This window comes from Salvelinus namaycush, chromosome 20 (assembly GCF_016432855.1).
Source record: "Salvelinus namaycush isolate Seneca chromosome 20, SaNama_1.0, whole genome shotgun sequence".
Lineage (NCBI taxonomy): Eukaryota > Metazoa > Chordata > Actinopteri > Salmoniformes > Salmonidae > Salvelinus > Salvelinus namaycush.
The window spans coordinates 226,848-240,214 of record NC_052326.1 but is presented as its reverse complement, the minus strand read 5'-3'; the positions used below and the strand labels follow the sequence as shown (position 1 = coordinate 240,214).

At 42.6% G+C, this 13,367-nt stretch overlaps 1 protein-coding gene and 1 pseudogene across 1 annotated transcript; both read left to right on the top strand.

The window, feature by feature from the left end:
• Positions 1–1,008: 1,008 nt before the first annotated feature.
• Positions 1,009–5,052, top strand: LOC120065626 (annotated as a pseudogene).
• Positions 5,053–5,342: 290 nt separating this feature from the next.
• Positions 5,343–13,064, top strand: zmynd10 (zinc finger, MYND-type containing 10). Its single transcript, XM_039016681.1, has 12 exons — positions 5,343–5,434; positions 5,613–5,721; positions 5,869–5,985; positions 7,337–7,390; positions 7,512–7,664; positions 7,809–7,897; positions 8,015–8,109; positions 10,346–10,518; positions 11,788–11,913; positions 12,023–12,144; positions 12,296–12,421; positions 12,650–13,064. Exons 1-12 carry the CDS (start codon positions 5,346–5,348, stop codon positions 12,783–12,785), a joined length of 1,389 nt encoding a protein of 462 aa, XP_038872609.1. The 5' UTR covers positions 5,343–5,345; the 3' UTR covers positions 12,786–13,064.
• The last annotated feature ends 303 nt before the right edge of the window (positions 13,065–13,367 follow it).

Here is a 13,367-nt window from a genome sequence, read left to right as displayed (position 1 = left end):
CCAACTTGTAAATGCAGAGGGTTTTTTACTTAGTTATAAGGAATCATTATCACTTTACAAGATCCCTGTAACACCTAAAGATTTTGCAATTGTTTTAGATGCCATTCCCTCAGGTGTTGCTTTATTATTCAGGAACGTGTAAAGACCTGACCCTCAGAACCTACCTTCCATTAACCATGTTGACTCATCAGTAGGAAAGATTTGTTTCTCTTTTGGTCCATTCAACAACTGAGCGATACAAACCTTATTTCATGCCTTATTGGAACGGTTTTATTGATAATATCTGTTGGAAAAAAGTTTGAATGTTGCCATACACATACCTACTTGTTAACAAAATTAAGGAAGTTTCCTTTAAAATTATTCATAAATATTATCCTGGAACCACTATATGAAGAAGTTTAAGAAAAACAAACTCAAATTGTACCTTTTGCAATGACCACCTAGAAACGGTGTTGCATATTTTTTGGCATTGCATTCATGTAAGGAAACAGTGGTAGATTTATAATTTAACACATTTATGAAGATTTTACACTATTGTGGAGAGATGTACTGCTTGGATTCTTTACCTATGATAGAAATAAGTTGAAACAATTTTATGTAATTAATTTCATTATTCTTTTGGCCAAATTTCATATTCACAAATGTAAATTTACAAACAAAACACCACGTTCTTACCTTACAAAAAGAAATTGAACTATATTTTAAGACAATAAAATACTTTACTAACAAAAAAGCTGTTGGAATTATACGTGTATGTATGTCCCTTAAGGTCCTTGTGTAATGTGATATTGTATCCCCTAGCCCAATTGTCCTTTGTATATTATTTACATATACTTATTCCCCCATGTATTTTCTGTATTGATTTGTTGTTAATAAAATACAAAAACTCCTTGCTTGGTGGTTGAAACAACGGAAAAAACGCCACCTGCTGGAGAGAGACAGATTTTCCATCGAGTTCAGTCTCTCTCGTCCTCTCTGGTTAAGGTTGTTGTTACCAAGTCAGACATTTCCGAGTTTCCTAGTTCCGACTAGCCACATAGCTAGCATACCATTTGTTCAATTATATGTAGTTGGTACTTTCTACGCGTTGATATATTTTTGGAATGACATTTGAACAGATGGGTCGTCATTTGCAAGGAAATACAAGATGACTCAGTTGTAGGCTTTACATTTCATCAAGTGTTAAGTCAGCTAGAGATAGCTGGCTAGAGTACTGTAGACTGTAAACAACAACAACCCTTATCTTCACTTGAGCATTCACATGTTCCGGGTTTCCCGAGAGATTCAAGCAGTTGGAGTTGCTTTCCTTCTTTGTTTACTACTGCAGCTAGATAGCTAAAGTTTAAAGTGCTGTTAGCAACCACGTCTTCATGGGGATGAGTCGAATAGATTGTATATTTTTTTGTGAGTTTCACCCGACACTGGGACCAAAGATTACCTACCAGGTGGGTGGGTGTACACTGTACAGTATGTTTTGTGGACAGGTTTTGCAATGAGTGTCCAGCCACTTTGACCTCAGTCACATCTTTGTGCTGTGTTCTATCCTCCCCAGGTTCCAGAGGAGTACTTTGACACAGAACAGGTGTACATCATTACCAAACCAGAACTGCAGAACTGCACTTTTATGATTAAGGTCTCTTATCTCTCCTCTTTAACCTCGGACTTGTGTGTGACGCACGGACCAAGACCTGTGCCCTTGAGCCGATTGTCAAGAAGCTCTCTGGGTACCTCACAACACTGGAGGTTAGTGTCTCCCGGGAGGCTAGTGCTATTTTCTAAAACATTATTAGGTCTGAGTGTCATATAGGATATATACAGAACAAAGTATTGATGTTTCTATTTATATGCTTGTTATTCCTGCACTGCACTTTTATGATTAAGGTCTCTTATCTCTCCTCGTTGATTGGTGTAGAACAGCCATGGAGAAGTTAATTGGTTGTCCAGTGTGCATTGAGCACAAGAAGTACAGCCGCAATGCTCTACTCTTTAACCTCGGACTTGTGTGTGACGCACGGACCAAGACCTGTGACCTTGAGCCGATTGTCAAGAAGCTCTCTGGGTACCTCACAACACTGGAGGTTAGTGTCTCCCGGGAGGCTAGTGCTATTTTCTAAAACATTATTAGGTCTGAGTGTCATATAGGATATATACAGAACAAAGTATTGATGTTTCTATTTATTTTGCAGCTGGAGAGTGGGTTCATATCGAATGAGGAGAGCTAACAGAAACTGCTACCCATTTTGTCCACGTTGTTAGAGGAGCTCAATGCTACCGGAGCCTACACCTTACCCATCGGTATGTGTTTGCATTTGCAATTTGTGAGACAATCGTTTAAAGGTCAAACCCCGAAATCTCAGTCTCACACATGCTTCTTCCCTCCCTCTTATTCAGGTGAGTCCAATACAATCAACCTGAAGCTGATTGAGCAGCGCAGGGACCCTCTGATCGTGCAGGGGTACGATGTGCCTGTCTTCACTCAGTGCAAAGACCACTTCATCAAATCACAGTGGGATCTCACCACTCAACAGGTAGGCCTACCAGCACACTGATAGCAGCTCACACAGATACACGCATCCATAGTGAAAGCTAGCCCAATGTTGGACTAAAGGAGCCTAACGTTACTTCTTAGTCCAAGGACCTTACAGGCTCTGTTTGAAGGGCGAATTGGCTCTGGAAGCCAAAACAGCCAAATAATCCATCAAAACGTGAATCCATTCTCAATTGAGGTACTGTTCAAGAAACATAAATCGCTCTACTTTACATTTACATTTACATTTAAGTCATTTAGCAGACGCTCTTATCCAGAGCGACTTACAAGTACATACATTCATACTTTTTTTGTACTGTGTCAACTTTCATATCACTTCTAAATAATTTCACAAATGCAAAATACACACTTACTGTACACTGTTTTAACCGTTTTTAACACATTTGTAGCCAACAGTATTTTTCAGTGACATCATGTTTGCGGCGTCTGTTTTCCGTTTACACACAGGTGTTAGGAGATCCAGATGGCTAATTAGCACAGGTAGTCTACTCTTTCTTCCGCTTTTTTTCCGTAAACAAGGGCTGTAAAATGAAAATATGGCCGTGTGGGAACCCTTTCCTTATAAAGGTGTGTATCAATTTAACATTTTGTTATTTTACAATTATTTCACGCTGATATGAAAGATAAGGCCCTCATGCTTATGCTAATGTTCAGACCGAGCATCGCGCTCTTAACAAAACTCCCCCCTACAGTCGACGCCTTCGTCCAATAACTTTTATGTGTAATGTAATGGAACTGAGAGTCATGGTCTAACCTGAGAGCATACCTACAGTAACGAGTGTGGCTGACATCACATCAAGGGTTTCAGAGAAACAATGGTCTGTCTATACTTCGTGTAATGTCATCATGAAACTGTCTCCGATTAAAGCACAGATGAAGATTTGGTTAAAAATGTGTTGAATTTTATTGTTGATCCTGGCCTACGTTGGTAGGTTCAGGCATATCCAGATGATATCTGCAGAAGCGGATGTTGAACTTAATCTAGTCCGGTTCGCCGTACAGAATTTACTGTGAGTAGTTTGAAACTGGTAATATGATGCAACAGAAAATGAAACATTTCCTTATGAAACCATGGAATAGATGAAACCATGGAATAGATTCTACAAGTTTTCTTTTTACAGGTATTATGGTGTTGTAACCTTGGTGTCAATATTTCAGGTATTAAAACCCTCAGCAATGATACCTTCTTTACATAATGTGTCTTCTTCATGTGAAATGTGTTTGTGTGTACAGTCCTGTTGACTCATAGTATGCTTTCTTTCCAGTACTCCAACGTGTACTGCACAACCCCTAAGTCCAGAGCCTGATAGATGACAGGTCCATTCAGGCGGAGTGTCTCAGCTATGTCACCAAGCAAGGTAACAATCAGTTTGGGAAGTTGTAGTCAGAAAGAGTTTGAATTTGTTACAGTCAGTGTATGATAACTTATGCTGTTTATGTTTCAGGACAGAAGAGAGCCTGTTTAAGGGATGTGTTCCAGCTGTACTGCGGTCTGACTCCATGCACCACAGTTCGCGATCTTTGCCCCCGCTACTCGCAGCAGGTGCAGAGGGTAGATGAGTGGTGAGCCATCAATCCTCCATGTTATCTCATGATGTTTATGTGGGTGACATGGACCACGAAGTATTGTATGCATATTTATGCAGAGAAGTGCACAGAATAGTGTTGTTGTTGATATCATGTGATGAGGGCTCTAATTCGCCGGCTGCAGAAGTATCCTGTTAAGGTGACCCGAGACGAAAGGAGCCGCCCACCACGCCTTTACACTGGTTGCCATAGTTACGATGAAATCTGCTGCAAGACAGGTACATTTTGAAGGCATTTCTGATGGCTGGACACAAGATGAATGGTTTTATAGTGATGACGAGTGTGTCTAGGAGGATGAATCATTACAGGGGACTGGATAAGTATTTTGATAAATATGTCTATACTCAGTGGTCTCTCATGGCAGTACCCTTTACTGTCTCTGCAGGAATGAGCTACAAAGAGCTGGACGAGCGTTTGGAGAATGACCCAAACATCATTGTGTGCTGGAAGTGATACCCAACTACACAGACTTTGATGCAGATAGAGCAAGCCCCCTCTCAAACAAAGACAGACAGAGCCACATGAGGTCCCATTGTACGAAAACATGAGCCTCTTGCTCGTCTCCCATCTGATGGACACGAAAGGCTGCTGTCCAGGAGAGACCAAGTGAAGCAACCGCGGCCAAAGATGCCATAAAGTGACTTCTTCCTATCACTGGAAATCTTCTGGAAAATATATGTGTATTCAAAGGCTAAGACATGTAGATATTTTTATACTACCAGTATGTCACCAAGCTCACTTATCTTCAGGTTTTTCCATCCAGACTCTTGAAGCAATCATTGTTGTGGGATAGTTTCATTCAGAACAATGAATGGAAGAAGTTATAAAGACCACAAAACGAAGAACAGTATACTTATTTATTAATTGTGCAAAAACTACTGTATATACCCACTCCTTGCAATAATAAAGATGCAATTTCGTCGTCACCCACTGTCTGACTGTTTATCTTGCACACCTTACCACCTAGTCTAAAGATTATTATTGCCCACCTTCGCCTCTTCCTCTCTGCCTAGGCTTACTTCGGGGATCTTTTTGTACCGCTCTGTCTGTTGTGGTCATGTTGTCTGTAATGCGCATGCGTATGTATCCAGTAACCATGCCAACCTTTTGGTATCGGCATGTAAAGTGAGTTAGCGCGTCAAACTGCCTCAGTCTCCACACTTTCTCTCAACTCAGCCTTTTTTTGGTACAAACATTTATTGTCGAGGATATGGAAACCTCTGTTATTTTTCCCGGAGAGGCAGAAGGATATGTCCAAAATCTGGAAACATTCTCACTCAGGGACATTGGCTCTCCAAGGTGCAGTATGTCTTACTAGTAGGAGCTACGTTAGATAACTTACTGTACTAGCTAGCTAGCTAATAGCAAAGACCATCTCTGATGATAATGCCAGCTAGACAAAAGTTGCAGTCTATCTCGCGCTTTTTCAGATTCGTGGCTGCGGTATTCCATTCATTGCTTTTTATTTCATTGCCAGGTGGTTCAGACAACATGAGTACATAGAGAAACTCAACATGCAGGCGATATTGAACGCTTCAGCCACTCAGGACGAGTACGTCAAGGAGCTCCTTGTGTCACTGGGAAAGGTTATAACCGTCTTCTATAATGCTAGGTTAGATGTCACCTGTACAGGTGTGTTATGTCGTCTCTGTTTTTTTTATGGACCAAAAGATACTGCACAGGTTACTGAACATGTAAACAGGTAATTGATTGAACACCTTTTTTCACCCTAGATTCCCACCCTGGTCCATGAGATGATTCTAGTAGAGCTTTGGAAACAGAAGGTGTTTCCTATTTTCTGTCAACTCCAAGACTTCAATCCGAAGAGCACCTTTCCTCTGTACATGGTGGTGAGTGCAAATACCATGGGGGATGTAAGAGGGGAGATATTTCGTTTTGGGTTAAAAAAAATAATAATACAAAAATGTCCAGGAATAGGAAATCTGTTCTAAAGTATTCCCACGAATAAAAAAGAGATGTGATCGTGCCTCAATGTACAGTAAATAAGGTATGAAATTATTTATTTTAAAATACAATCTGTTTGGACTTAGTTGTGGTCAATTTTCAGTGTACAAATTATTATAATTATGTTCCGTCCCCCGACCATCCGCTCTGACAAAAATATTCAGACCCCATTACTGCCAAAGATTTTTCAACAAAGTACTGAGTAAATGGTCTGAATACTTATGTAAGTAAGGTGTTTCTGTTTTTTTATTTATTTTTTATAAATTTGTAATAATGCCTAATAACCTGTTTTCCCTTTGTCATTATGGGGTATTGTGTCTAGATTGATGAGGGGGAAAATTATTTAATCAATTTTAGAATAAGGCTGTAACGTAACAAAATGTGGAAAAAGTCAAGGGATCTGAATACTTTCCGAATGCACTGTACAGGTACAACATGTACAAGGTACAACAGCAGTGCATATACACAAGGGTGACCATATTTAAAATACCCAAATCTGGACAATGGGAGGATTTTGCAGAACAGTGTAACCTAGAAGAATAAAAAAAATGTGCAGCACCAAAATCCCACTGCACCGAGCGGTCTCTTCAAGTTTAGCTAGAATTTTGGCCGAAAGGATTTGACATGTGATTGGTTGACGATATGACATTGGCCTACGTCTCATCTTGAGCTGTGAAGAATATCAGATCTCAACAACCATTGGAGAAGTGTTTACCACATCACATAGCCTATATCTTGATGTAGGCCAATGTTATATCCTCAACCAATCACATTTGTCATTCTTTCTGGCTAAATTCCAGCTAACTGTCCTCTTCTTCAAGTTCAACTACTTACAAAAAGGGTGCTTCTAACGAAGTCTTACAAAAGTAAGTAAATAGCCTTATTAGACTGAAATATATAAGGTCATTTCATTAAAATTATGAGACTCCATGCTCATTAGTTGCTCATTCAACATTTTCACTGCTGCTTCAAACAATCCTGAGATAAATCTCCCTTCCTAACTGTTTTACAATGTGACTGCAAAAGACGTGTCAATTCTCATCAAATGAATAGGAAGTCTGACTGAAATACGGGATGAATTTAGTGGTGTTTTAAGTTGTTAATAAAATGTGGGACATATTTGTTTGGTCGCGGGGCAAAGGGCCAAAATATGGGACTGTCCTGCACAATGGTCACCCTACTGTACACCCCCTAGAAGTTTCCATCTCATTTCAGCCTCTCCCTTCTCATCTACAGATTCACCATGAGGCTACAATCATCAACCTGCTTGAGACAATTATGTTTCACAAGGTGAGAACTTATTTGAACACTTGCCTCAGTACCAGCACAATGTATGCAATGTCTATTTCAGACATCACATAGGCTACAGTATGTCCTAAATACATTTAGTGTCTGTATGTGTTGGTTACAGGACTCCTGTGAGGCAGCAGACGACTCAGTCCTGGACCTGGTGGACTACTGCCACCGCAAACTAACCCTTCTGGCCAGCAGAGCATCCAGGGATGACACCCCAACCCAGGACCGACTCAGTCACACAGAGAGTGGAGACTCATCCTCTATACAGGTACAGGGTGGATTCCTCTTTACAGGAGCTGTCTGGGTTCCAGCTACAACATTAGAGTCAGGCCATTGCAAGTCAGGATGGTGGATTTACTTTGGTCAGTGGTGTGGATTGTAAATGTTCTGTTGTGCTGTGTGTCTGATGCAGGATTTGCAGGGTCAGAATGCAGCATTAGAGTTTGAAATTTCCCTCAAGGCTCTGTCTGTCCTGCGCTACATCACTGACCATACTGACAGGTGGGAAATTTAGCATTCACATATCATTTTTCAAATACCTTACATGCTATCAAAAAAAAATAAGCAATTCTGTCATGTGGTGAAATGTATTGTTTGTGATTTCTCTCTCACACACAGTATCAGTGTGATCAATAGGATGCTGTGCACCCATAACCTGCCCTGCGTGCTGGTACAGCTGGTACAGCACAGTCCCTGGAGTCGCTATTCTGCAGGTTGGTCACTGAATGTGTATTCATGCAAATTGACAAAATGGATCATACAATTTCCACGTAACCCCCTCTATGGGATAATATGATTATATCAAAACAATGGCCATCTTTTTACCTACATAGCCTAGTTGTTACAGTGTAGTAGTAGTAATGTACGTGCCACGCCCACCTGAGGATCTGTATTTTTCAGCCATATATTTCCTGTGTTTGAGGGGTGCAAAATCCACTTGTCTCTTAAATGTTTGTAAAGACCTGTCAAGCACACCCTGGTAATGGCTGAAATGGGCTCAATGGGAGACATTGGATTTCTGTTGAATCTATAAGAAGGCTAAAGCTTAGTCTGGGTTTTAACACACCGTCTCCACACTTACATCACAAGAAAGAGAAGAAAGATCACTTTATTTTGATGAGTGTTCATTTTTTGTGGAGTTGAATAATAATTGAATACAGTTGACATTTTTACAAAATAGATGCGTTGAAATGAAAGCAACTTCAGAAAATGAACACTTGGATTATAGTGATATTATGTCTGATTTCGCAAATAGTGTATGTTTTGTATAATCTAGAGCCAAGTATGTTGATTTTTAATCTTGAGTGTATTTTGCTATTGACACACTTGTTGAATTATGCAAGAGAACTTGACAACAATGAAGCAGTCTAGACAGTGCAGGTGAGTGCTGGTAGAGTAGACAGATCAGGTGAGTGCTGGTAGGGTAGACAGAGCAGGTGAGTGCTGGTAGGGTAGACAGAGCAGGTGAGTGCTGGTAGGGTAGACAGATCAGGTGAGTGCTGGTAGGGTAGACAGAGCAGGTGAGTGCTGGTAGGGTAGACAGAGCAGGTGAGTGCTGGTAGGGTAGACGGAGCAGGTGAGTGCTGGAAGGGTAGACAGAGCAGGTGAGTGCTGGTAGGGTAGGGTAGACAGAGCAGGTGAGTGCTGGTAGGGTAGACAGAGCAGGTGAGTGCTGGTAGGGTAGACAGAGCAGGTGAGTGCCCGGGAAGGGTAGACAGAGCAGGTGAGTGCTGGTAGGGTAGACAGAGCAGGTGAGTGCTGGTAGGGTAGACGGAGCGGGTGAGTGCTGGAAGGGTAGACAGAGCAGGTGAGTGCCCGGGAAGGGTAGACAGAGCAGGTGAGTGCTGGTAGGGTAGACAGAGCAGGTGAGTGCCCGGGAAGGGTAGACAGAGCAGGTGAGTGCTGGTAGGGTAGACAGAGCAGGTGAGTGCTGGTAGGGTAGACAGAGCAGGTGAGTGCTGTGCTGGTAGGGTAGACAGAGCAGGTGAGTGCTGTGCTGGTAGGGTAGACAGAGCAGGTGAGTGTTGTGCTGGTAGGGTAGACAGAGCAGGTGAGTGCTGTGCTGGTAGGGTAGACAGAGCAGGTGAGTGCTGTGCTGGTAGGGTAGACAGAGCAGGTGAGTGCTGTGCTGGTAGGGTAGACGGAGCAGGTGAGTGCTGGTAGGGTAGGGTAGACGGAGCAGGTGAGTGCTGGTAGGGTAGACGGAGCAGGTGAGTGCTGGTAGGGTAGACGGAGCAGGTGAGTGCTGGTAGGGTAGACGGAGCAGGTGAGTGCTGGTAGGGTAGACGGAGCAGGTGAGTGCTGGTAGGGTAGACGGAGCAGGTGAGTGCTGGTAGGGTAGACGGAGCAGGTGAGTGCTGGTAGGGTAGACAGAGCAGGTGAGTGCTGGTAGGGTAGACGGAGCAGGTGAGTGCTGGTAGGGTAGACAGAGCAGGTGAGTGCTGGTAGGGTAAAAAATACCTAATACAATAATTAAATGTACAGTACCAGTCAAAAGTTTGGACACACCTACTCATTGGTACTGTGTATATGAGTGCATTCTAAGAAATAATTCCCACCAAAATCACTGAACTCCATTTCATTATTTGTCCGTGCCAGTATAATGTTTTATGCGCTATAATTCAGTCAATATCTGCGGATTATAAACATTTTAAACGTTTGGAATGTCTTCATTCATTGTCCAACTGTTGCATAAAAAAATAAAAAAATAAAACCTTTTAACCACTATGATGACCATTGCTAGGTCCTGTGTGGCTCAGTTGGTAGAGCATGGCGCTTGCAATGCCAGGGTTGTGTGTTCGATTCCCACTGGTGACCAGTACGAAAAAGTATGAAACTGTATGCACTCACTACTGTAAGTTGGTCTGGATAAGAGTGTCTACTAAAATGTAAAATGTAGTAAGTAGCCCAACCTATCCCTCATTACCTGTCCTTTGTCTCCCTCTACAGGCGCGATGGAGAAGTACATGAATGGAAAATGGCAGAAAGTTCCATCTGAAGACCGTCTAAAGATGACTAAATTGGACGGCCAAGTCTGGATTGCTCTGTACAACCTGGTGCTGAAGGAAGACTGCCAAAGGAAATATGACTTCAATAACTTCAACAAGAACCAGCTCTTAAAGGTACAGTAGCCTCAGCCAGTACTGGCACTTCTGACTATAGTGGCTTCTAAAACCTAATGGTCAAATCTATAGCTCAGGAAAAATATCTGTGCCAGATCATTATCAATTAATCAAATGTATTTATAAAGCCCTTTTTACATCAGCCAAGTGCTATACAGAAACCCAGCCTAAAACCTCAAATAGCAAGCAATCCAGATGTAGAAGCACAGTGGCTAGGAAAAACTCCCTAGAAAGGCAGGAACCTAGGAAGAAACCTAGACAGGAACCCGGCTCTGAGGGCTGGCCAGTCCTCTTCTGACTGTGCCGGATGGAGATTATAACAGTACATGGCCAAGATGTTCAAACGTTCATAGATGACCAGCAGGGTCAAATAATAATAATCACAGTGGTTGTAGAGGGTTCAACAGGTCAGCACCTCAGGAGTAAATGTCAGTTGGCTTTTCATAGCCGAACATTCAGAGTTAGAGACAGCCGTTGCAGTAGAGAGAGTGAGAGTTCCATAGCAGCAGGCAGAACAGTTGAAACTGGAGCAGCAGCACGACCAGGTGGACTGGGGACAACAAGGAGTCATCAGGCCAAGTAGTCCTGAAGCATGGTCCCAGGGCTCAGGTCCTCTGGGAGGGAGAGGGAAAGGGAGAGAATTAGAGGGAGCATGCTTAAATTCACACAGGACACCGGATAAGACAGGAGAAATACTCCAGATATAACAGACTGACCCTAGCCCCCTGACACAAACTATTGCAGCATAAATACTGGAGGCTGAGACAGGAGGGGTCGGAAGACACTGTGGCTCCGTCCAACGATACCCCCGGACAGGGCCAACCAGGCAGGATATAACCCTTTGCCAAAGCACAGCCCCCACACCACTAGAGGGATATCAACAGACCACCAACTTACAACCCTGAGACAAGGCTGAGTATAGCCCATGAAGATCTCCCCCACGGCACGAACCCAATGGGAGCGCCAACCCGGACAGGAAGATCACGTCAGTGACTCAAATCGTATCTGATCTCCCCTCCGATTAGGAGATAGATGAGGTATCCAGCTGCTGTTTTGACTCAGGTGTTTCCTATTACTGTTATTACCATGATTGTATCTCCTTGACTGTATGTGAGGATAGCATTGTGATCTCTGAGAACTCTGTGCAGGATAGCGTAGGTGGTCTATCAAGCAGAACACCATGCAGACCCGAGTACAATAAAAGTCCAACTCAAACTGAAACTTAAACTATGAAATGTCAGAAAATCACCCATTATATTTTGTGTGTAGTTACGAGGTTTCCTGACGGAGGTGTTAATTGACCAGCTGCCCAACCTGGTGGAGCTCCAGCGCTTCCTCAGTCACCTCACTGTCACAGACCCTGCCCCTCCAAAGAAAGACCTCATCTTGGAACAGGTGAGGAACACACACACAAGGAACACGCACGCGCACACACAGGAACATGTGCATACGGGAACACAATGAATTACTGTCATACAAATAAATACCGTCCTTTTACTGGTAGATTCCAGAGATGTGGAACAACATTATGCGGGACAATACGGGGAAGTGGAAGGCCATTGCCAAGTACCAAGTGAAGGAAACGTTCAACCCCTCGGAGAAGGACCTGAGACAGCAAGCACTCAGGTAATACTCAGCCTGGTGTTATTAGTAAAGAGACTGAATGAGACCAAAGTCTTTAAGGGAGAATTTAACATTGGATGGGGTTGAGACGTACAAATGTGGACCTTTCTGTCTCTGTTACAATCTATACTGTTTTTGAATCATCTTTGTCTAGACTGGCCCAGACCTATAACCTGGATGTGATGGAGAGTTTGATCCCTGAGAAGCCCAAGTGTGGAGCCTGTGGGGCCGAGGCTTCGAAGAGATGCTCCCGCTGCCAGAGAGAATGGTACTGCCAGAGGTAAGACTGGTTACAGTGAAACACTATACAGGGAAATGCACCTCCTTAAATAAATATCAAGAGAATGGTGCTGCCACTTTTATTGTGAATCTCTTACTAGTCTTGCAACAAAAGATGTACTCCAAAGACAATGAAAAAGCCATTGGTTTTATTAGCACCCCTTGGTTCAGGAGGTTCTACATTGTACAGCTGAATGAGATTATACGTGTTGTTGCTCTGTCCTTGTAGGGAATGCCAGGTGAAGCATTGGTCCAAACACAAGGTTGCCTGCCAGCTGATGGCCGAAGGCACAGAGAAGCTCCAGAAGGACCTGGCCGTAACGCCTACAGAGAGAGAGGCAGACATAACTGACATATTGGACTGAGTGACGGGAGAGAGAAAGGGCTAACAAGGTGACAAGTCAATGGACAGTTCTCTACCTAAATGCCATTTGGGATGGGATTCGAATGCAGTTGTTTTTGGACTGTTTAATGTCAACCTTTTGAGATTTGTCTAGATTCAATTCCAACTTCTAGATTTGATGAATTACAATGATAATCTAACTCGTGATTAGAAGGGTTAATTTAGGTAATGAACTGCTAAGCCTTTGCTATCCCTTTGATCTCAGACCTGATACTGAGTGGAACTCACAGGTTGAATTTGGGAGGGAGCAGAACTCAAGACTTTTAATAATCAGCTCTCCTCTGTTGTAGCTTTTTTTTTTTTTTTGACAGTTATAACAATTAAATAGGTATATGCTTCTGTTATATTGAGAGAAAAAATGTGTAAGTACAAGTTTTTGGCTGCGGGTGTTTTGTCTCATCATCTTGGTCAGTGATCCTGGGATCAGAATCTGCCTATTGTCCGGGTAACAGCAAGGTATCCATTTCACAGGGTTGTGTTTCAAAGTAACTTTATCCACTAGATTGTTTAGACTTTGCACACCACTTTTAAAAAGGTGTGCCTG

Bases quoted from the DNA above. Each gene is read 5' to 3' on its own strand.
- zmynd10 (XM_039016681.1), top strand. From the start codon at position 5,346: ATGGAAACCTCTGTTATTTTTCCCGGAGAGGCAGAAGGATATGTCCAA. The intron at 7,898-8,014 runs GTGGGAAATTTA...TCTCACACACAG, and splicing joins ATCACTGACCATACTGACAG to TATCAGTGTGATCAATAGGA. The intron at 11,914-12,022 runs GTGAGGAACACA...TTTTACTGGTAG, and splicing joins AAGACCTCATCTTGGAACAG to ATTCCAGAGATGTGGAACAA.